This window comes from Peromyscus maniculatus, chromosome 20 (assembly GCF_049852395.1).
Source record: "Peromyscus maniculatus bairdii isolate BWxNUB_F1_BW_parent chromosome 20, HU_Pman_BW_mat_3.1, whole genome shotgun sequence".
NCBI lineage: Eukaryota > Metazoa > Chordata > Mammalia > Rodentia > Cricetidae > Peromyscus > Peromyscus maniculatus.
Window position 1 is genome coordinate 20,828,274 of NC_134871.1, and position 24,331 is coordinate 20,852,604.

General features: G+C 38.2%; 1 protein-coding gene across 18 annotated transcripts in view; it reads right to left on the bottom strand.

Moving 5' to 3' along the window:
* Positions 1–1,562: 1,562 nt before the first annotated feature.
* Oxr1 (oxidation resistance 1) overlaps positions 1,563–24,331 on the bottom strand; it is a 414,716-nt gene continuing 391,947 nt past the window's right edge. For 10 of the 18 annotated variants that reach the window (XM_006978718.4, XM_042264638.2, XM_076555804.1 and 7 more), the window contains 6 exons: positions 11,071–11,151; positions 9,260–9,385; positions 8,315–8,467; positions 6,365–6,460; positions 4,736–4,809; positions 1,563–3,460 (listed from right to left, as the gene is read on the bottom strand). In XM_006978718.4, coding sequence (XP_006978780.1) covers positions 3,325–3,460; positions 4,736–4,809; positions 6,365–6,460; positions 8,315–8,467; positions 9,260–9,385; positions 11,071–11,151 — 666 coding nt within the window. In that variant the 3' untranslated portion in view covers positions 1,563–3,324. The remainder of the gene's footprint in view (positions 3,461–4,735; positions 4,810–6,364; positions 6,461–8,314; positions 8,468–9,259; positions 9,386–11,070; positions 11,152–24,331) is intronic. The other 8 variants (XM_015997419.3, XM_076555809.1, XM_076555810.1 and 5 more) reach the window with 1 other exon arrangement.

Below are 24,331 nucleotides of genomic sequence, written 5' to 3' on the forward strand. Positions count from 1 at the left end.
AATAATAAAATCAACTCTCTGTAGGAATGAAATGAGTGAACAGAAGAGCTGTTGTCTTATCAGAATGTACCAGAATATACCAGCTTTTAGTTTTGACCTTTAGAAGCTTTTAAACCACCACCACCACCACCAAAGCTTGTAAAGTTTGAACTCTTTGGTCTCAAAAAGGAACTTTCTTTACATTCTGGAAGGCTTTATTTAAGCCTACCATTAATTTTAACTTAAATACTTAAAATGACCCATCTAACCCTGGAAAGATTTGTAAGAAGGTTTTTGTTTGTTAGTTTCAAATTTTGCACAGTATTTTTTTTTTTTTAAACTTTTCTTACCAGGCTTCCATATGATGCTTTCCAAAATGTTTCTCTATTTCTCACACACTACCAAATTTATTAACACAAAGATATTCATAGTATCCTCCTACCTCTTTGTGTCTGTGACTGCCATTTTTAATAGCGATCTTTCATTCTTCATGTTAATTTTTCTAACAAGTAAAACTGATTACTCTCAGATTATGTTTTGTATCCTTTTAAAATTGTACTTATTCTTGCTCTTACATATTTATTATGTCCTACTTGCTTTAGGTCCAATTTGTTTTTCTTTTAACTCAAGAGGGAAGCTCGGAGCCTTTTCTTGTGCCTGTTAATATTACTTTGATGAAAAAAGCAAAAACAAAAAAACTTATTTCAAGAACCCTATTTTAAAACAGGTCCATAATCTCCAAGGGTATTTCATCCACAAGGAAGTCATGTGGTCTACTTAAAAACGCAATATTTTGGAACAGAACATCAAATGTTTCTTTCACATGGATAATTCCCTGTACTATACTAGGGGCTAGATTGTATTACTGTTATCACCTACATCCTCATTTTTCCTCTTTAAACACTGGCAACTTGATAATAACACAGGCGAGTTTTCAAGTTAAAACCCTAAGATGTTCAAGAAATTATTTACCTATATTTTGGGAATTTCCTGTATGTACACAATGTAGTTTGGTCATAGCTATTTTTAAATGTTGGCATAAAGTTGGCAGCCAGTTCTTGTCTAGCCCAATTCTGAAATCTCTTTCAATTCCATACTTTTCTTTACCACTATTTTTGTTCTTATTGGGGCCTCCTCATTTTCCCGCCTCTGGATTTCACAATAGACTTCCTTACTTTTCCTCCCATCTCTAGTTTTTTCATCTATTAATCTACTTTTCACAAAGATCGTTCCTAAAGCACACACCTGCCCATGTTATTTCACCACACTAACATTCTCAAAAGCTCCGTGAGATTAAAAAATAGGAAATTGCTTGGTGCTGTGCACAGGGCTCTTCATGATACTGGATTATGTGATGTGCTCTCCACCCTCCCCCCACACTTCAAATGCCTTGCATTACCGCTAGTAAATGACTCTCCATTTAAATAGCAGTGCCCCTCTAACTGAATTCAAGCCTCTATCACTTCCTGTTGCCCCATCAACACAGTGTGCTAGCAGGGCACTTGTCAGGACAGTGGTGTGCTTACTATCATATCAGTTCTTACATATGGAAATAACTCAATTATTGAATAAGTCCAAACTCATTTGCATTTATGCATTTAATTTTATTTGGTATACATCTCTATGACTATGTTGTAGTTGAAATCGATTACAGGATGTTTTAAAGATTTATGATTAGTCACCTCCACAAAGACAATAATACTGCTGTGGAAGACCAAAGGGGAACAGATACATTTATTTACAATTCCCTATATTATAAACATTTAACCTAGACACTATTATCTAACTTGTAATGAGAGCTATACACAGACGAGGAAATGATGCCCTGTGTTTCTATCCATCTTCAGAAACAACATGTCATAGAACACCATAGATTTTGATTAGCATTCATTATGCTTTCTTTAGATAATTATCTAAACTTCTCCCAAAAGAACTAGGTATTTTTAAGTTATATAACTAAAACTATTTAAGCCAACATACTTGGCTGGTAATTTCATTTTCAGAATAATTTAAAGTGCTATAAGCAACCTGGCAGTCAACACTTTCTATAAGAACAAAACTATCTTTAAACATCAATTTACAAGATATACAACGGTTGTGTGGAACAGCTGAATTGTCAGCACAGTCACTGTCACGTGTATAACAGCAGGATTTATTCTTTGCATAACATGAAGCTCGGAAATTTAACTGATGAATGTTGCCACAATGGTTTATTGTTGGTTTCCTACAAGAGAGGATATACAGCTGCTAGTTTATTCTATCTTTTCATTTTTTGAGGCCACTTGACATAAGCTTGCAAGACATTCACCAAGTCTACTGAGTTACAGTATTATCTACTACAGTCACTGCCCTTTTATAAGAGCAGATGCTAATGGTAACTAATAACATATACCACTTTAAAAAAAAAAAAAAACAAGTTTTTATTTCAAAACAATTTTTTTCCTTTTGATCAAAAAAACAAAAAAAAATGTATTTGGGGAGTTGGTATGCAACAAGGCTAAAACAACAGAACTGTAAAACAGTTTATCTGACACAATGTTGAAGAAATATGCAAGTTTTAGTTTCTGTACTTATGATAATGCCCTATTAAGCTACAAATATGTAAATAGTATTACTTGCTTAATATATTAAATCCAATAGAATCATCGAATTCCCATTCTCCTCTGTCAATTTGTAACTGTCTGATAGTTCAGTGATGAAACATGCGCCCAAACCTGCATATCATGTGTGCTGCAGTCTATGCCAATCAGACTTCTCTTCCAAGTTCATTGTCTTAAAATGAAATTGAGAATGTTTACAAATGAATAAAGAGAATACTATAGTGAATTAGAACTAGAAGAGGTCTATGAAGTATATATTATTTTGGCATGTGGTATCTCACTCAGAAGAAAATGATAAGCAGGTCCAAATGTCATTGGTGTCAACTCCACCAGATACAAAAGTATCTTGACCCCATTTCCTCAATGTCCCAAGTACACTGCTCTATAAAAAGAAACAATATAGATTAAAAAAGAAGTTGAACAACAGAGCACCATCCAATTGGGAGACTGAGATAACAGGAACTGAAAATGTGGTGGCCTCTCTGATCAAAATGCTGCAATATGCTGACAAACCCCACCCAGCTGTTATACTACAGGAACCCAGGCCATGGTGTAAACAAAAGAACTCTGGGACAGAAACATGATTTGAAAAATAAACTCCAAAATTATAGCTGTAGTAAATGGCAAAAGGACTGACTTGAGAGCACGAGTGACATGTGAATTGTATTGCTTCTTGAACATTCCAAACAATGCTTTGTCCTTTCAGGTTTGGGCCGATGTCCTGCTAAGACTGAGAGCACTGAGTTTATTCAAAAGCCCAGATTTCAATGTCTTGGATAAAGAAATCTTCCTTCTTAGAAAGCGTATGATTTCCAAAGGTTTTACAGGAATGGCTTCTCCCGTGGTAGAGATCTCCATCAAGCCAAAGGGCAAATTCTCCTCTGAAACACATCCGAACAACAACGATTAACATTCACACCCTAGATTATAAAGGAATTACCTGGGCTTCTCAATATCCACTAACTCCAGGACCATGAACGTCTCTAAACCTTCCCCTACTCCTTTTCCTTATGACACAGAAGCAAGGATTTTGTTTTTCATTCCATTATACATTCATTTACCATATGCATTAAGGAATAAATTAAGCACAATAAAATTTACTTCATATAAAATTAGTTTTTGACATTTGGTATAACAAGTTTTTCTTTATATTTTGTTATTTAATTTAATTTTAATTTTGTTTTTCCTTGGGGCAGTGCTAGGGACTGCACTTTAGGGGAGCCCTCTACCACTGAACTATATCCCCAGTCATTTCTCTAAGTTGTATAATTTCAATCTGGTTCTCTTACAGGTGTTAAATTTATATCATCGATGATAAAATGAGGGTGAATGGTAAAGGCACGGCAAAAGCAGCTTATTTATTCCAGAGAAATAGAAATATTTTGATATTCTATAGAAAACAGAAAGAAATACTTTGCTATTAAAAACAGTATCAGGACAAGCAATTAGAGTCTTTGTTGAGTTACTTCTCTAACATGTGAACAGTCTGTGAAAATAATGCTGGCAGTTTTCTGTTAGCAAGCCACAGAAAAAGACGAAATGGACAAGAGACATGATGCTGGGATCCTGTATCGAGCATTGGGAACACCACAGAAGCTAGGTGTGCTAGGACATAAAGACTGAGTAAAATATAACAGATCTCATTGGAATAGACTTCAGGGTCTTCTTGCTCTTTAGGCTAAAAGAGTAAAATAAATGGGCTCATACTATTGAAGAAAAACAAAAACCCTGAACATGGTATCAGTAAATCTTATTACAGAAAAATAAACTTTTATAATTGTCTGAAATACAGATCCAAATTATGATCAGAGAAAACTATAGATTTTGTCCTATACAATGAGGGAGATAGTAGACTATTATGTGCACTTGAATATTCAAGACATAAGAGGATTTAGAATAGTTAAATTTTAAATTTCAAAGATCCAATGCACAGTAAGGCAAATGATAGGTCTTAATAGAAATCAGCTAGCCAGCATTTTAAAGAAAAAAGTACTTTACCAACTATATAAAGTACTATACTAAGTACCTTAATAACATACTTTGCCATAATATGCAGGTTTAGATTCTAGTGTTAAAATTTCCAAAGATAACTGATTATGTAAATAATGTAAACATATTCTTCAAGAATCTCATAGTGAAATGTTCATGAGACTTACCCTCCACCACCAAATGCTAATGAATCCATGTCTCCTTTGATAAAAAACATATTATCTCCTGTCCACTTAAAGACCTATATAAATGAAGACAAAAGTGTTGAATATATGGTAGAAAACAGTCACCAGTTAGTTCTCTCAAACTCAGGGAAGTTGAAACAGCAGAAACAACAGCAGAAAGGTTCTGGTCCTTTGGGTTTTGGTGTGTCTGATTCATTTTGAAAGTCCATGGGTGACTGCAGCTAACTCTCCACTCCTATGTCTCAGACTATGATTCTTCATACTGACTTCTCTCTTCTGACATTAACTTTTCTTCTAACACTGAAATATAAATGTTTGAAAACTGCTACAGGGCCAAGATCTTTTCTGTGGGTTCAAGTTTCCTGCTCATTATTTTTAAATTAGCAATGCTTATGATTTTCCAAGTTATAACACTTGAGAAATCTGAAAATGAAACCAGACATCAACACTCTTGCATCTGTGTATTTTACACATGCATAGTGTAGTTAGAAATACATGCCCATGAACATGCATGTTGAGGGCAGAACACGACTGGCTGGCTACCATGCTGTCAGGATAGGCCACCTGCCTTAGTCCTCTATTGCTGAGGCTATACATATAGCTAAGTCTAGCTTTTATGGATGCTGGGGTGCCAACTCAGGTCCTCATGATTGCTGAGGACCTTAACCGACAAACTGTTTCCTAAACCTCAACATTATATCCTTACATATTTAATTCTAATATTGTATAGAGAATTTACCCAAACTAATTAGTATAGCCCCAGTGCCTCATCTTTATCATGTTTTTCAATATGTTTGTATATGAGCACACGCACACACACACATACATCTATTTCAATCTAGGCTTTTTATATTTTATTTATGTATGTTTTGTATATTAAGTTACGCAATTCAGAGAGAATGGACACTCTAACTCAGGCTCCTTTCCATTAGTTCTCAGAGTGTGCTTCTTTTGGTAGGGCAATCTGGTGATTAAGTAGAACCCACTTTCCTTTCTCTTTGGCTTCTTGTTTTAAAAAATCATTTCCTTCCACCTTCTCAGGAAACTATCTCAGCTTAGAGTGTTTAATGTGCTCACACCCATTCATTCTCTTCTCAAGAGTCTTGTCCTAAGCTCGCTGCTTTCAGCAATGCCAATGGCATGCTGGGCGACACTGGAGTCTACCAGTTTTATGACGGTAACATATACGGGCCGGGCCATCACTTTGTGAACAGTATCTATTCCCCTGATGTTTACAATGTCTCTCTTCTTGTAGATTTGCATACATGTGGCCAAAGGAACAGCTTCATGTTTCCTAAAAGTGAGGAAAGCTTCTTTTTTCCCTTTGTATTTGTCTTTTTGGATAGTTATTTGAAGACTGACTGTTGTGGTCTTAAGTTTCAATAAAGCTTTGACTCTTCAGTTGCATATAATGAATAGATTATCACATTTATCAGATGCTATATGTAACATAAAAAGGTTTGTGCATAAGCACAAATGCAGCTGAAATCTGTAACAACTCTGAATTTATCAGTTGATATGTTCTATGGAGACAAAAGCACAATTAGTCTGCATGAGTTTTCATGCTATCTCCTTTTCATATACTTGCAATGCTGAAATAACTTTTCTTACCTCAAATTCTGGACAGAAGGTAAAAACAAAGGTTTCTCCAGTACCATAGAAGCCATCACTTACTTTAAATGGCTCAGATGCTAGTGCACCAAAGACCTGAGGATGAAAGGGTCATGTTCAATGACAGAGCTTCTAATCATTTCATTTGCATTACCCTCCATCACATACGTTTCAATACAATGGAAGAAACAGTCAGTAGTAGTTTTCACAACTTCTCATGCAGGGGAAATGACAAGTTCCTGTACATGTCACGCTCCTATCAAGTACAGAGCACAGTGGTTTCTCAACAAGTGGAGAAAAGATTTCCCCTGGCTTCGAAGTCTAGGAAGGTACAGTGATTACACTGAGGAGAGAATGCACAGTCTATATATAGTATACACATATAGTATATACATGCCTCTACTGGATCACAGTGTTAAAAAACAGTAAAAGTCCTTTGGTGTAGTTAAATACCCTCTTTTTCCTCCCTTCCTGCATCATTACACAGAAATTACCCTAAGGGCACACTTTGGTTGGAATGGCCTTGATGTTGAAAGCCCACATTATATACCCTAATTAAAATCAAACGAAGATGAAACTTGAATATTTCAGTGCTCTGAGACCAAGTTTTCATATCAGGAAAGGACAATGTAGCACTTGACAGATTTTTATAGTTACTGTGTCTAACATTCTATCTTTAGAGTATTAATTTTTAAAACTCATATATAAGGGGTTATTTATTTAGAAGAATGTGCACAGAATATAAATGTGTAGTTCAGTTACAATGATCATCAAGTCCCGTGTAACAGACTCAGTCCAAGATAGGGAGTTTCCCCAGGACTTGGGAAGCTCTCCATGTACCGCTTCTCATCAGTCCCTCTCCAGAGGAAGCTGCACAGGACAGCATAATAGGGTCGTTTGCTCACTGTGAGTTTTCTATGCAAGGAATCATAAGCAAGGAACCCTTTGTGGTGTGATTTTTAAACCAGTATTATGGTGTTTCTACACATCCATATGCTATGGTATATAGCGTGACTTCACTTGTCTTCACTGATTCTCCTACCTTTTCTTAGGTATATCACCTGAGGCAAGTTAAGTCAATTATCAAATCAGGATGACTACTATCTCTGCAGGCTTTTAAAGATTCAACAACTGGACAATTCATTAAATACCTGATACATAGGAAATACAGGCAAGGTACTAGGTGGCACCACGTTCTCATTACTTGACACTTCTTTTCCATCCTCTCATTACTGTCCACTGTTTCTCTTTTCTAGCTGTGATTTTGCTTTTATTCTTGCACAGTGACCTTTAACTCTTAAAAATCACCTATTAACTACTGATGGGGAAGGGGTCATTATCTTCAGTGGGACAGCCACTGGTAGGTGGCCCCTGCTCCAAATATAACCCCCAGTTTATGTTGATGCAAACAACCCTAATTAAACACAGTGGGACACACAACCCACATCCTTCACAAGATGTGGAAACAGGAGGGGACGTTTTGGAAAGAGAGAGTAGTTAGTGCCATGAGGACAACAGAGGGTATCAGTGGCTGAATAGAAACAAAACACATTATATACGTATATGAAATCATCAAATAATAAATGCAAAAGGTATTTGTAAATGTCTACTCATTCTTAAGAGCCTGTAAATTTTTCTTCTTTCCGTAAGCCTCACTCTCACCTTCTTCACAGACACAAACACTTTTTCTGGGCTCCTGATATACCCAGCATTTTATGCTCACCTTTAAAGATGTTGGTATGATCAAACTGCCTCTACCATATTATTGTTTTCTTTCAACACAAAACTCTTACTTATTATGCTTACATTTAGCCTCTAGAATACTCAGTATTGCTTTGTGCAATAAAATAATCAATAATTAAAGATTATGCACTAAAATACACTTTATAAAATACGTATGCTGAAAGCTATTGCTAAGGATGAAGGATCTAAACAATTAGTTTTCCATACCTGTCCGTCACTGTCTTTAATCACCATCAGCACTGGAGTGTCTAAACCTGTCATTGTTCTATAAAGGGTCTTCAAACTTGTGCCATGTTTCCCAGTGCCATACACAAGTGTCCACGGATAGCCAATGGTTCTTGGTGGGAGATGCTTAGTAAGCTTCGAGAAACAAATGTCAGTATTTACTTGACTGCAAGCAGTAACATTTGGAACTTAATCACACATAAAAAATGCAGCCTGGGAAAGAAACATCAGAAACTGTCTTCTTACTGATTCTGTGATGCTTCAATAGGAATTACACACTTCTTATTAAGAAATATCAGTCTACTAGAAAATAAGTCATGCCAAACCAAAATGCCAACAGAGATAAGAAAAATGGCTTGTTTATCACTTGTACTGTACTGACTTAACAAAAATACTGGAGCAGCATTTAGCTTGATTATTCAAATGGAATATAGCATCAGATTATCAAAGCCTGAAAATCTTTTATAGCTACATGACACTGAATAAATTACTTAATGTCTCTACATGAAAAATTTCTTCACCTACCAAAAATATGCCCAGTAATCTCTAATTTCTATAACAAATGCACAAGATAACACACACAGACCATGTAACTAGGCACAGAACAAACCAAAGACTGCCAGATGTGGTGAGCACCAGCATTCTAGCACTGGGGCTAAGGCCAGGCAGGCAGGAGTTGGAAGTCCTGCTCAGGCTCCACACTAAGACCCTGTCTTCAAAAGCAGAACAAAAAGCAACCGCTGCCCACTCCCGTGTCTCACCTATACTCTCTTTCTGTCAGTACATTAGCACCCGCTGCAGAATCGCTCTGCTGTGCCCACTTACTCTTCCTGAAGAGGAACAGCAGCAGTGGCCCTGCAGCTGGAGAGTAACTGGAGCTGCTTCCCTCACCGCACACACTCAGACGCAGCGGGCGACATGGCATACCTTTTCAATCTGATCAGGCTGTAAGAGGTCACTGGGGTCACTTAGGTTTGGTCGGAAAGATTCAGACTCCAGGTCTGCTTTTGCTGGAGCAGCCTGCTTTGAGTTGATGTCTTCCCTTGTAGTAATCTAAAATAGCAAACAGCAGTGGCGTGTTAATATGCAATTGTAATACGTTCTGCAAATTTCAGCCTTTTGAGTTAAACAAGACTTTGTTAAGCATAGGTAGCTAAAGATTTCACAGGGCAAGGGACACCCTGATCAAGTACAAACAGTATGCCTGCCCGGGGCACGAGAGTTTAGAACAAGTGCACTGCATGGGGAAGAATGGCCAAGAAGAGCTATGCCTCCTGTTTCTGGGTAACAGGAAACTTAAATGCACAGCTTAGCCCTTAGGACAAAGGGGAGCCAGGTAGCTTTTTAACAAAGTGCTCTTTAAAATATGTGCTAGTATTTTTCACACAAAATACAAAAGTTGTCAGAATTATTAATAGAATTTCTTGTATTAAAATTTTAAAGGATGGTAGACTAAAAATGATAACATTCTTTTCATTGGTGTGTTTTTAATTGCTTCACTGAAGCTATCATTTTGTAAAACCGCCTTTCATTGTTGACTTATTAAATCAATTCCTTTTCATCTACTAGAACCAAACAGTAAATATTAAAATTAATTTGCTCACAAATAAAGGTTAGATTAATTGGTTGCATTTATTTGATAGAATACGTTCACTGGTATTCATAAAATGACAAAAATGGTAATTAAAAACTTACTTCATAATCTATTGTTAGTGCTTACATTTTGTATTAATTTAGGATCTAAAACACAGTAATCCTAACAAATAAAAAACGTAATTATTGTTGCTGAAACATTTAAACCCCATAGGATTCTCCTGGAGCAGATAACTAAAATGCAGCAGAGCTCAGAGACTGGCACCCTCAGGAGTGGAATCCCAGCCCTTCAACAGATCTCCTGCCAAGTGAGGACAGTATGGATTTTCAGCCAATACATGTTCTAGAACTGTATTGTTTCTGATGAGAAGCTAAATATGAAGACTTTCACATCATCATATTTTACCTTTATTTCAATGATGTGAAAGTTAGAACAGAACAGAGATCCAAGGCAGCATTGGGAAAATTAAAGAGAACTATTCAGTCAGTCTTGGGAAGCAGCAAAAGAAAGGCATACTTTCATGATAAGAAAACACAAACTGAAAAATGAGTTTTCAATTTCATTACTTTGTTTTTTCCAACAACACAAAGATTATTTCAGAAAATTTAAATAATGTATCTAGCTCAGGTGGATTCCCTATTCTACCCAGTATTTCCAATACCAACCAAGAATGCCTCAAGAACAAAACCAATTTGTCTCATTAAGATTTTATTCAGTTTCTACAGCTGAAATAGCCTTAAAGAAAGAACACCTAAGCCTTACTTTCTATTAAGATTTTTATACTTTTCCTATCTTTCAGATTCTAATCAGTAAAGGTTCATTCACATAACCAAGTGTTCTCCCAATGTCAAATGAAAACTCATAGCTCAAAGAAATACACAGTGATGAGAATAGTTCTCAAGTGGCTGAAAATTGTTGTGAAAATTTTTCTAGTGAAAAGAAGACAGCAAGAGGCAAACAAACAAACAAAGTAGCTCTCCAAGGTAAAACTATCCCGTAAGACAAAAAGGGATTTATTTTCTGGCAGCTTATTTTAGTGCTTCGTTCAAGACAAATCCATCTGATGTGAGATTTGTCTTGAGGAAAGACACTAAACACAGGGAGTGGTTACTCTCTGAAGGAGTTTAAACTGCAGAAGGGGCACCTGGAGACGTCTGCAGAGTGTGCGCAGTTCTTCTGTATTTAGAGCATCGATCCTGCGGTGATACTCAGCCACTGACACTACCTGAATATGGAGACAGGAAGACAATAATTCCACTGACAGTCGAGAAGAGAATATGTATATAAATAGAAAAGACAGGAGAGAAAGCGAAGGAAGAGGGAGAGATTTAAATGGGAGGAGAGAATGGAAACCAATATCTTTTCCTAATCCACACTGGAAACAAACAGAAGAAATTCATATAGAAACCAGTTAAAATATACATGAGTGAGTTTTACCAATACATCCACCTAGTAGAAAAGGTGTGTACTTTCTCAACTATTTAACACCGACTGAACTTAATTTAAACATGTTTTAAAGGGTGGAAACTATAACATGCTGTACTAACACAGGTCGCATTTAATCAAAACCATCTTGCAGTTTACAAAGAGAGTGGTTATCAACCGTCCACACAAAGCAGTCGAGCCAAACACAGCACACTGACAGCCATGGTCCTAGAATTTCTTCTAGGCACATGTGACAAGCCAACCCATCTGTATCACAGAGGAAAAAAAGGAAAGAAAAGGCCAAAAACAAAAACAAAAACAAAACAGGAACACTTTCAAAAGCATGTCTAATTTACAAATTCTTAAATCTGATATATAAATGTGGCCACAGTAAAATGGATGCACAATACAAAAACATAACAAAATACAAACAACTGCAAACCCCATGTGCAAACAGGTTGTGCAAACAGGTATTTCAGGCAGCATCTGCCTGCTACACTGTAACATTCTACTTCTGCTAGGTCTGAGCACACAGCACCATGTTCTCACTGCGCCATGCTAGGACAGCCAAGGCTCACAACACCTCTGCTCTGACTTTCTATTAGGAACGGCAGTGCTCCGACTGCACACAGTCGGCACACAAGCTTCTGGTTCTACCATCACTTCTCAGCACAGGAGTACTAAGTCAGTACATCTCTGGACTGTATTAGAAATGCTTATTTTAAAAACTGCTGGGTAACGAGTTGACAAGTTTTGCACACACTTGTACACTCACACCCTCAATAGATCTTTGCTTAGGATTAGGGCAGAATTTCCAATAACTTCTGAAATGTCCCTAAACATATTTTTGTCATTTTGTACTAAATATTTATGTAGTGTCCTCGCAACTGACAATTATAAAAGCATTAACTGAAAAGTGTTGATATTCTATGCCCTATATTATTAAATATTCTGCAAGATTTAATTCCTTATGCAAAACCAAGCACACCTATCTCATTAATATACAGACTGCTTTTGTTTTTGATACATTAAAAGACTTTAAAATTAAATTTCTTTATGATTTGTTGTTGGTACATGTTTGATTTTTAAACCTATTTTTTATCAGGTGTCATAAAAAATCCCTACAGTGAGAGAACTAGCTGAAAGAGCACCCACTCTCCTCAAAAGCCTCTCCCTCCCCAGCCTGTGTGTGTGGCAGCTGCAGGTGGGCTCACATGTAGACGCCAGATACTGATACTGTCCTTCTCTCTCTCCACCCTGTTTTGTGAGACAGGGTACCTCCCTGGACCTGGAGCTTATGGCTTCAGGTAGCCCAGCTGCCCACAAGGCCCTGGGGTGTGTGCCCCCACCCACTCCATCCCTCCCTTTCGTCTTCTTCAAGACTGCTCTCTTTCCCAGGTGTACCTGCTGCCCCTTCGTTTCTCTGTGGTTTGGTCTGTAGCTGTTAGTCATGACAAAAACTGTACTTTCTAACATTCTGAATTCCTATGGGAAACTCTTAATCTTCTAAACTGCCTAGACTGCCCTTCCTGCTTGCTGCTGAATTTGAAAACCATATATTACAGGTAAAAACTCTTCCAGAAAACACACACAAAAACCGCACAAGTGTCCTCAGGTCAACACAACAATTACCATTTCCAGACCACAACATAACTACAAAACCTTCCCACAATACAGCGAATGTAGAGACAACACAAACACATGGTGATTCTTCTGAGCTGTAACACCTCTTGTGATTCACCTCACAGGTTATATTAGAAGCTGTGGCTACAAAAGCAGTTAAGCTAACTCACCCATAGAGGGGTTAGACTTCAAAAGTTGTCTTTGAAAGGCTCTTGCTTTAGTTAACTAAAATGAATTGGCTACCACTAATAGGAACAGCCCTATGCAAAGCTATGCAGTGGTTGCTGAAAGCTGTGCAAGACATAAGAACAGAAAAGGCAAACGAAACTGGGCATGTCCCCAGTGCACCACTGTTTTTATCTTGGCTTTTGCTAAGCAACAATCACATGCTCTAGTAGATGAATCTACTTATAGATAAGAAGAGTGGCGGCACCTTCCACTAAGCACGCTTAGTCACACCTGGGTTTACTGAGTCCAAAGCAAACCAAAGGAAGACATGCTTATTGAGGAATGAGTGATGACTGGCACTGTCTGGGGAGAGCTCCATCCATCACTGCTGCTTTTACTTTATCACTTTCTACCAGTTACCCAAGGATTAGAGGCTGAACGGTCCCTTACTTATCTGTGGCTTTAATTTTAGGTTTAAGATAACTATTTTATATATTTTGGATGACAGTTCTGCAATTAAAGTTTCTGTTTCAGACTGACAACAATAAATATCTACCAATTAAAATAATACCTTTTTGCCAGATGGTGGTGGGGCATGCATTTAATCCCAGCACTCGGGAGGCAGAGCCAGGAGAATCTGTGAGTTCGAGGCCAGCCTGGTCTACAGAATAAGATCCAGGACAGGCACCAAAACTACACAGAGAAACCCTGTCCTGAAAAACCAAAATAATAATAATAATAATAATAATACCTTTCTTTTTGTGAGACAGGGTATCATTATGTGGTCCTGGCAGGCCTGGAAGTCACTATATAGGTCAAGTTGACCTCAAACTCACAGAGGTCTGCCTGCCTCTCTGCCTTTTGAGTACTGGGAATCTGTGTGCCGGCATGCCAGAAACAATACAATTTTCGATAAAGATGAAAGAAAACTTAGATACTAAAAATGAAAAATCATGGCCTTACTTGACTTTCCTACAGTCTAAATTCCTACAGGCTAAAGAGGATTCTGTGTGCTGTTTTATGACAAAATGTGTCGTTACATTTAATCAGGAGTCTCCTCAATAAGAATTCTCAAATCATGAGATAGATCTACTCTGTGTTCCTTCTATCCTACTAGTTAACATTATTCTTATTGCTATTTTCAAGTGTTACTCCTTTATGTATATATTAAGTACACTTCCTAAATAAAAGTAAAATTAAATTATGCTCACAAAAGGGATTAGCTTTATAAACATTTTTTAACACTGTTTTATAAACATTGCTGAAAGTAATGAGTCATTAATGTAATGAAGGACTGTCATTGAAAGTCTAAGTTTCTTTAATGCCAGAAGCCTATCTTTTTTTACTCATATATGTTATTAAAGAGTGTGTGTGTGTATGTATGTGTGTATGTGTGCGTGTGTATGTGTGTGTGTGTGTTAGAGAGAGAGAGAGAGAGAGAGAGAGAGAGAGAGAGAGAGACAGAGACAGAGACAGAGACAGAGGCAGAGAGAGTATATGTGTGAAAGAGAGAGACAGCACATGTGTGCAAGCATAGAAGATAACTTGCAGCTATCAGTTCTCATCTTCTGCCATGTGAGTACCAGGGATTGAATTGAGGACAACATGCTTGGCTGCAAATGACATTTTTACCTGCTGAGCTATCTTGCTGGCCCTTTCATCATCATCATCATCATCATCATCATCATCATCATCATCATCATAAATTTGTATTCCTTCCCAGACCTTATATGTTCATTAATTTTCTCTCTCTCTCTCCTTCCCTCCCCCTTCTCTCTCTTTATTCCTTCCTTTCTTTGAGAAAGTCTCATAGCACAGGCTAGACTCAAACTTACTATGGGGCTGAGGATGATGATGAACCCCTTATCTTCCTGCCTCTGTTGTCAGGTGCTGGGAATACAGAGGTATCACATGGCGTCATGTTTCTTTAAATACTAATATATACTTATGCTATGGGGAGAGAAGACAGAGAAAGTTGTCATAAAACCTGTAAACTAACAAAGAAAAAATGAAACTGAGTACAGAAGTGCATATCTTTAAAAAAACATGGCTAAAATTGGGAGAAATTTTTCCAACATACACACTGAATTAAGTAAGACTTTCTTTCATTCTTTTTTGTTTTTATGTTTTCAGTAACTTGTGATGTATGCAGAGAAGTTACTAGATTACCCAGAGACTAAAGTTATTAGAAATGACACCTTCCATCTATATCCCGTATCACACCACTGACAGTTAAAAGTACACAAGTAAGGACACCAAGCATTTCTATTTGAAAGCATGCTCACTCTGGCTAATGTCATGCCTCCAGTAATGAAATGGTTTGGATACAACACAAAGGCCAATGGGAAGGAAGTAGCATGTCCTACCTACACCATATAATTAAACATCATCTTCTAGTCTCTCTGGCCTTTGAAGGTCCCTCAGAGGCAGGAAGTACTTTTGTAAGCATTTACTTCCATAGTTATCAATGTAGATGCAGAGTAAAACTTATATAACTCCATTTTAGATGGACAGAAAGAAACAACACTAGCAAATTAGAGAGTAGAGAAAATAAAATTCAGAGCTGTTCTCAGTCCCTGTCTCTTGAATCAGAACACATTCATATACCTGACAGCTTACGGAACAGGCAGCACTAAAAGGACTCCGCCTACTCACTGCTAGACCCATGGAGTCAGAGCACCTCTTCCCTCACACCACCACACATCCTACTTGTAACAAACGGTGACTTGACACCGAGAACCACAACCGGTCAATGTACTGAGAATAGGACTCCAGAGTGCTCAGCTCTACATTGGATGTCTTTATCACACCTCTCCCCTGCATGACCTAGGGATCCTCACGGAAGAGGAGGGAAAAAATTATAAGAGCCAGAGGTGGTGGATGACTTCAAGGAAATCATGTTTTCTGACATAATGGGGTAGATGCACGTATGAGCTCACAGTGATTGTTACAGTGTGCACAAATCCTGCATAAGCTCAAGCTAGGCAAAATCCCAGCATATAGGTAGGGCAGTGTGGGGTAGGCACACAGCCCCGCCCTTAGCTCAGGACCTATTAGCATTTGATAACTGTTGGAAGAGGGGGAGTCAGCTCTCTTCAATGACATAAGCCTCGCTCTGTCTACACAATGCAGGACAGGCTCCACTCCCAAGAGTAAATGGACAATACCAATAAACTTGATTGGGAGAAAACACAAACAAATTAAAAACAATAAAAAAAGAAAACTCAAAGTTCAGGATTGAGGGGTGAGGGTGAATATGGGGAGAGTTGAGGGGGACAGAATCAAAACATACTATGAAAATCTCAGATTTAATAAAAATATTATTAAAAACAAACAAAACCCAGTATCTTCTTGGCTTGGTGGTTCTTCTAGAATACCGAAATATTTATGCCTGAGACTGCTCCCAAACAAACTAAATCCTCCACACGTCATTTATTACCACTACTTCCTGAATTTAAAAAAAAATGTAGTAAAAATAAAATATTATCTATGCATGTATAGTTACTTTGGTTAACTAAAATATGTTTTAAAAGGAAATATAAGTTTGAGTTGTTATATCTAACGAAAATGAATGACAGCAGTATTTCTGAAGTCATGTAACTTGTTTTTTACTATAATTCAACAATTAAACTGTCTTCATTACAAAAGAAGCCCTGTTCTACTTTCTCTAGTGAAAACTGTTGCTTTCACAATAACATGGCATGGAATTATAATAAAAGATATAAAAAGAATAAACAGGTAATCACAAATTAGAAAACAGAACTAAGAAGAAGAAGAACAGGGTAAATGCAGAATAAGAAAACAGAATATGTAAGTGTAATTCTCTAAGAGTAGGCTAGGGGTTGGGGAACCGGGGGAGGATGGCTTCTTCCAGAGCAGTGTGAACCTTTCAAATGCTAACACCGCAGTTGGCCCTCCTCAAACTACTTGTGACTGTTAGTTAAAAATGAACCCAAAGCTGGAGAGATGGCTCGGAGGTTAAGAACACTGGCTGTTCTTCCAGAGGTCCTGAGTTCAATTCCCAGCAACCACATGGTGGCTCACAGCTGTCTGTAATGAGATCTGGCGCCCTCTTCTGGCATGCAGACAGAACACTGTATACCTAATAAATAAATAAATCTTTAAAAAAAAAATGAACCCAAAGAAGAGCTAGTGGCCCTGGAGTGGCCACAAAGGTAGTTAAGGGATAAACTGATGAGAATAAATAGAATTATCTGTCTTCCTAGTCCAAAGATAACAAAAGGTAAAACATAAATTCACAATAATAAATTAAACTATCTCCTATCACAAGCACAGAACTGAACTGGCTGCACAGTTAAACCAAGAGTTTAACAATTTCTTCCTCAGTTGGCCTCAGGAGCTAGCGCAGTTTTCATGCCCAAGGTTCACCTCACCATGAAGAGAATGCAATTTTCATGCCAATATCAATAAAAAGCCTGAGCAGATGGAGTCTCAACTAGACTAATCTCTATTCTTTTCCCTCTTTGCATGACTTGTCTCTTCTTAGGGGCTGCTTCCCTTTTCCTGAATGCTGGTTTCATTTCAAGCTCCTTTAACCTTTCTTCTGGTCCATGTTTGGTTCTTCAGGAAGAAGCTCTAGATAGCGTCCTTAACTGTCCTCCTCAACCTCAGGCCACATCACCCACGGCTGAGGTGGCTTTCCAGTTCTCCTCTAACAGTCTCTTAGGAGAAGGTGCCACCATACTGTAGAGCCCTGGTTGGTCCCCTTCAATCCTCCGCCTCCTTTCCTCTCCTCTCCTCACTGCTGCTGGGATAACAAGGTAGGTAGGACACCACAGAAATAGTGACTTGAATCAATCTTCTACCACCGGGGAGGCAGAGGCAGAGGATCTCTGTGAGTTCAAGGCCAACCTGGTCTACAGAGTGAGTTCAGGACAGCCAGGACTTTATAATAGAGAGAACTGGTTCCCCTACTCCCACCCCCCAAAAATCAATCAATCAATTAATTAAATAAAACTAACTTCCTAATCATATTTACAGATTACTCAGATTTTCTCAACAATACAGAAAATACTTAAAGCCTTTCAATTATAGAATATGTATGCTGTAATAGCTTTTAGGAATGATAAATATAAAAAGTGAGTCTCATAAAAGGGGTGATGCTTTAATACCACATTAGGAGGAAAAACCACCCATTTACTTAATCTGTTGTCCCTTAATGTCTGTGTTCTCCGAGCAAGAACACAGTTCTCAAGGAATATAAGCACACTCTTTCAAAGTGAATCTTTTGGATTGACTTGTTCTTTGGCAAATGAGTGTGAATTTATTGAGGAGTTAATAGGGTTGTGACACTCAGGATCTTAACACTTAAATATACAGTTGATATTAAACGATCTTTTTCAGAGGTTTTATCACATTTATGTACATATGTGCACACACAATGCAGAAGTGTGGGCCTGCATGCTGCTGCACGTATGTTGAAATCAAAGCAAATGCTGTCGAGTCAATTCTCTCCTTCCACTCTATGGGTCCCAGGGACAGACCTCAGATTGTCAGGGTTGGTGGCAAGTGCCTTGACCTGCTAAGCCATCTTGCTAGCCCCTTACATGGTTCTTTTATTAAATTACTGATCTTTTTCACTGATAAGTTCATCAAACAAAACACCGCAACATGGCAGAAAACAAATGGCCAAGCTAGAATTGTATATCCAAGCAAAACTATTTTGCAAAATGAAAAAAAAAAAGAAAGAAAAAGAAAAAGAAAAATCCCAAACTAATAAACAAACAAACCCAGCTGTGCCTCAGCTATCGATGAGGAACTTGGTCAATGCGGACTCGTGAACCTCCAGGTATTCAAGTCCCTGACACACATACACACCCCCATATGTTACAGTCCATCCATGATGTACTTCAAATACCAAACACAACGTAAATGCTAGATAAGAACTAGTGATTATTATTGTATTATTTTGAATAACAAGAAAAAAATCTGTACATGTTTCAGCACAGTTTTCTATTTTTAATATACATCTAATTTTGAGAGACACAATCTAAGAGTATTAACCATCAACAATTCTTCAGAGAAGAAATTCACAGAGTATCAGCAAGAAGAAAAATAATCCCCAGAGATCTGAGATATATGCAGTGAAAAAATAACTAAGACCACTAATGTATTTGTATTTAAGCACTGTCTCAATAAAACAATATAAGTATGATTCATGAGAAAAGAAGAATGAATACAGACTTCAACAGCCCATAACTGGGAAGAGGAGATGGTAGGCAACAGAGATCAGGGAATCTTTTCATTGCTCAGGAAGGGAACTAAAGACATTAACAAGACTTTTATGGAACAAAATTCTTGGGATTCTACGGAAAGCAAACCAACAACAAAAATAGAACCTTAATAGCAAACAGAATGGGCCCTCCTCTCAGGCTGGGAAGGGGAGATAAACCTGACAGGAGATACAGCACAGTGTTCCCTTAGAAAAGTAGGTAAGTTAAACAATGAGTTAGAACAAATAATTCTGTATGCTGAAAAGTGGAGAGAGAAGAAGGGATTCCTACCTTAAGCTATACTTTAAAAATATGTACTACAAATAATAGGACAAGTACTGGAAAAAGTTAAAATGAATATAATTGAAATGCTTAACAGGTAAAAATTCTGAAATCATAAGATGTTTAATTAAAACTAGAGAAGGTGGAAAAGAGTGGGAGATCAGTTCCCAAAAGACATAAACCACCAAAAGTCACACAAGAAGAAACAGATCATATGATTAGACCTATCCCTTAATTAGACAGAATCATGGGTTAACCTTCCAAAACAGAGAGCAGCAGGCCCATACGGATTTACTGATAAGTAAATGCCAAACATGGAAGGAAGAAATGGAACTAATTCTCCACAATCTCTTGTAGAAAATAGAAGCAGAGTAAATACTTACTAACTCATTCTGTGAGGCCAGCATTACCCTAATAAAAAAACAAATAAAGACATTACAAGAAAAGAAAACTACAGAACATTATCTCTCATGAAAATACATGCACACATATTTAACAAAATATCAGCCAGTGCCATCAAATAATGCGTGGAAATAAATATACATAATGATCAAGTGAAATTTATTACATGTATACAAGGCTGGTTCAATACTTGAAAAGCAATTGATATACCCCAGAGGTTAAAGAAAAATATTGTGATCACAATTATCAATAGAGAAAATCCAATATTCATTTGTGATGAAAACAATCACAGAAACAACAATCAAGAAGCACAGAGGAGGCCAATTTGATAAAGAACATATAAAAAGAATAATCCTATAGTTATCATCACAAACAACAGGAGAAACAAGATTCTTTTGTATTAAAACCTGGAGAAAGGCAAGATTTCCCCTCATTACTTCTATTCAACAGCTTACAGGAAGTCCTCAAAAACATAATGAAATAGAAAACACGCAGAAAAGAAAGCAGGAAATTAAGCCTGTCTTTGTTTTAAAAATGCTATGGATTGTCAATAAAGAAATCTACCGTCAGCTAAAACACTACTGGGATCAGTAAACAGCAGCAGGGCTTCCAGCATAACAGGTCACTATGAAAGTCAAGTTCCTGCCATTCACATAATTTACTTTAGTTCCAAATTACAAAATACCTAGGTACAGACCTAACGATGTGCATAGAAGATCTAACGTGGAGAAAGTGTGAAATCCTGATGAAGAAAACAAAGGTTTAAGTACATGGAAATGTTTTTGTTCGTGGGTAGGAAGATACGTTTGATGTTACTAAGATATCTACCATTCCCCATTTCACCTACTGTTTCAACACAATTTCAGTTCCAATTCTAAGTTATTCTGATCTGAAAGGTTTCCATGGAAAGACCGAAAACAGCTGGAAAGAAAAGCCAAACACCTGGAGCGCGGTCACTGCTGTCTTTTGAGACTTACCATCAAGCTACAGGAAGCAAGAGAATAAGGCTGCCAACCAGCAGACAGACCCAAGGAATAGAACATAACACACCCACATAAACATGGCAATCGATTCTGGCCACCAGAGGAAGGACAAGAATGAAAAGGGGGTGGTCACTACCCCCGAGACCAGGCTTGTCGAACAGGAGAAAAAAGTTCTTGTCTTTCACTGAAAAATTCAAAATAGATTATAGGACCCAGATGGAAAATGTAAAAATATAAGATTCTTTAAATATATGCAAAACTCAAGGTAACCAAGGGTTTGAAGAGTTATTTTTAATGGAATACCAGCTGGGCTGTGGTGGCATGCCTTTAATCCCAGCACTCAGGAGGCAGAGCCAGGCGGATCTCTGTGAGTTCGAAGCCAGCCTAGTCTACAGAGCAAGATCTAGGACAGGTACCAGAACAACACAGAGAAACCCTGTCTCGAAGAAAAATAAATAAATGGAATACCAAAAGAATAATCATGAATCAGAAAATTTAGAAGCTAGATATGATTAAAAATGAAAACTTCTATGAAGTCAAGCCACAAATCATATCCTTTCTCCAATATATGTAATTGAAAAAGAACTGCTATGGAAAATAAATGAAGAATTCAACACAAACAGCAGGATATCATTGTGTGCTTGTTAGGATGTACAAACCCCAAGCAAGTGACAGGATTTGCACTTTCTGTTGGATCAATTCAGAATGGTGTAGCCACTCTGGTACTGTCTCCTAAAACTAAGCACACTCTTACCATATAACCCGCCATTTGGGTTCCCTGATATCATGTTTATACAGAATCTGGATGTCAACTGCTTTTCTGATAAGTGCTCACAACCCACGGCACAACAAAAGCAGTCAGTGAATATGTGAACTGGCGTATCCACACAATGGAGTATTACAGAGCAGTCTTAAATGCACATTGCTAGAAATCCCAACTGTATTATTTCATGACTACATGACTGAAACAGACTAACTTACAGAAACTGGAAGAAGGTTAGAGGGTGCCCGCAGTTTAGAGAGGGGATGGAGAATGGTAAATATATAGCTCCTCTGCAGTTTCTAGTACAGTGAGAGTGTACTATGGTCCTATAATTATTCACTTGTAATTATCCATAAAATACACAGTATAAAAATGAATTCTAATGATACCCATGCATTCTGAGTTACCATAACATGTCAATATTAGTTCATTAACTTTTAGTACCCATTAGCGAATAGTAGGGAAAATTGTGTACAGGGGATAAAAAAAAAAAAAAAAGAGTATATGAGAACTATGCTTCCTCTTTAATTTTTCTGTAAACCAAAAACCACTGTCTGCAAGATATGCTAGGGCAATGGTGGCCACAAAGCTTGTGGGAGTAACCAACCAATATCTGATTGGACTTAAGACCCACTCTACCAGATGGAACCCATACCTGACACTGAGCAAGAACCCAAGACTAGACAGCCTGGGGATTCAGGGTAAGACCAAGAACTACTGAAAGAGAGAGAGAGAGAGAGAGAGAGAGAGAGAGAGAGAGAGAGAGAGAGAGAGAGAGAGAGAGAGGGAGGGAGGGAGGGAGGGAGGGAGGGAGGGAGGGAGGGAGGGAGGGAGGGAGGGAGGGAGGGAGGGAGGGAGGGAGGAGGGAGAGGGGGAGAGGGGGAGAGGGGGAGAGGGGGAGGGAGAGGGAGAGGGAGAGGGAGAGGGAGAGGGAGAGGAAGAGGGAGAGGGAGAGGGAGAGGAGAGAGGAGAGAGGAGAGAGGAGAGAGGAGAGAGGGAGAGAGAGAGGAGAGAGGGGAGAGGGGAGAGAGGGGAGAGGAGAGAGGGGAGAGAGAGGGAGAAGGGAGAGGGAAAGAGAGGGGAGAGGGAAGAGAGGGGAGAGGGGAGAGGGAGAGGAGACGAGGGAGAGGGGAGAGGGAGAAGAGGGACGAGGAGAGGGGAGAGGGAGGAGAGGGGAGAGGGGAGAGGGAGAGGGAGAGAGGAGAGGAGAGAGGGGAGGGGAGAGGAGAGGGGAGAGGAGGGGAGAGGGGAGAAGGAGGGGAGAGGGGAGAGAGGAGAGGAGAGGGGAGAGGGAGAGGGGAGAGAGAGAGGAGAGAGGGGGAGAGGAGAGAGGAGAGAGGAGAGAGAGAGAGAGATAGCGCAATAAATGACTCTTAGTGACATTCTGCTATACTCATAGATCAGTGCTTTGTTTAACCATCATCAGGGAAGTTTCCTCCTGCAGCAGATGGGAACAAATATAGAGACCCATAGCCAGAAATTATGCAGAGTAAGAGACCTTGGAACACTCAGCCCTAAATAGGACATCTCCATCAAATCACTCCCCTCAGGGTTCAGGGGAACCTTGAGGAAGAGGAGACAGAAAGAGTATCCTCTGTGTGTGTATTATGGCTTCCAGTTTAGTGTTTTTATGGGATTCCTCAGTGTGGGAATGAGAGTCGGTTTCTTGTGCCTTCTCTTGGGCTTTTTTCCTCTGTTTGCTTGTTTTGTCTAATTCTGATATGATAGTTTTTGTTTTATCTTATTATATTATATTTTATTTGTAATTATCCTATAAAAATAAAGTATAAATGCTATTCAGTAAAATAAAAAAGCAATGGCATAATAACATACTCAGAGTGGTGGTTGTCAATTTGGGGAAGGTTAACATGAGACAGAAAAATCCCATATAAACAAATACAATGTAAATGTGATGCTATAATTTTAATGTTCTGTAAAGAATCAGATCTTCATTTTATCCTTAGTTCTTTAATTTATATACTTAAGATATACTTTTATTATATACTTAAGATATACTTTTCAACTACTAAGTCAAATATAAAAGTCCAATGCCAGTATGGATGAGTCTCTTCAATTAAGTTGTGACTGTCCCTAGAACAGATCTGTGTTAGGGACAGTAAGGCACACGTTAAAAGGTTTCCAGTACACTTCCTGTCATTACTACAGGTAGGCAGCATGCCATGGCAGAAAGAATGGCTTTGAGATCAGATCTCTAATTTTCATTCAGCTTCTAATAGCTCTGTGAACTTGAACAACCTCAATCTATTTCCTTGTTTTCCCAACTGGAAATAATATTAAAAAACCCACCTTCCCTCTTTATACTCTACAGACTGTGAGAGCGGGAAGAGCAGAGACTTAAAGACATGGACGGGACACATAGAGTGAAGGGCTCACTCTGAATTTAACCACTGAAGTAGATGTCCCTGACTCGTGTACAAAGGAGACACGATAGAGTAATACTTACAGGGTTTTAAAGCTTCACAAGGACAACTTACGCTGGGTATTTAGAATAGCACTCAAGATCCA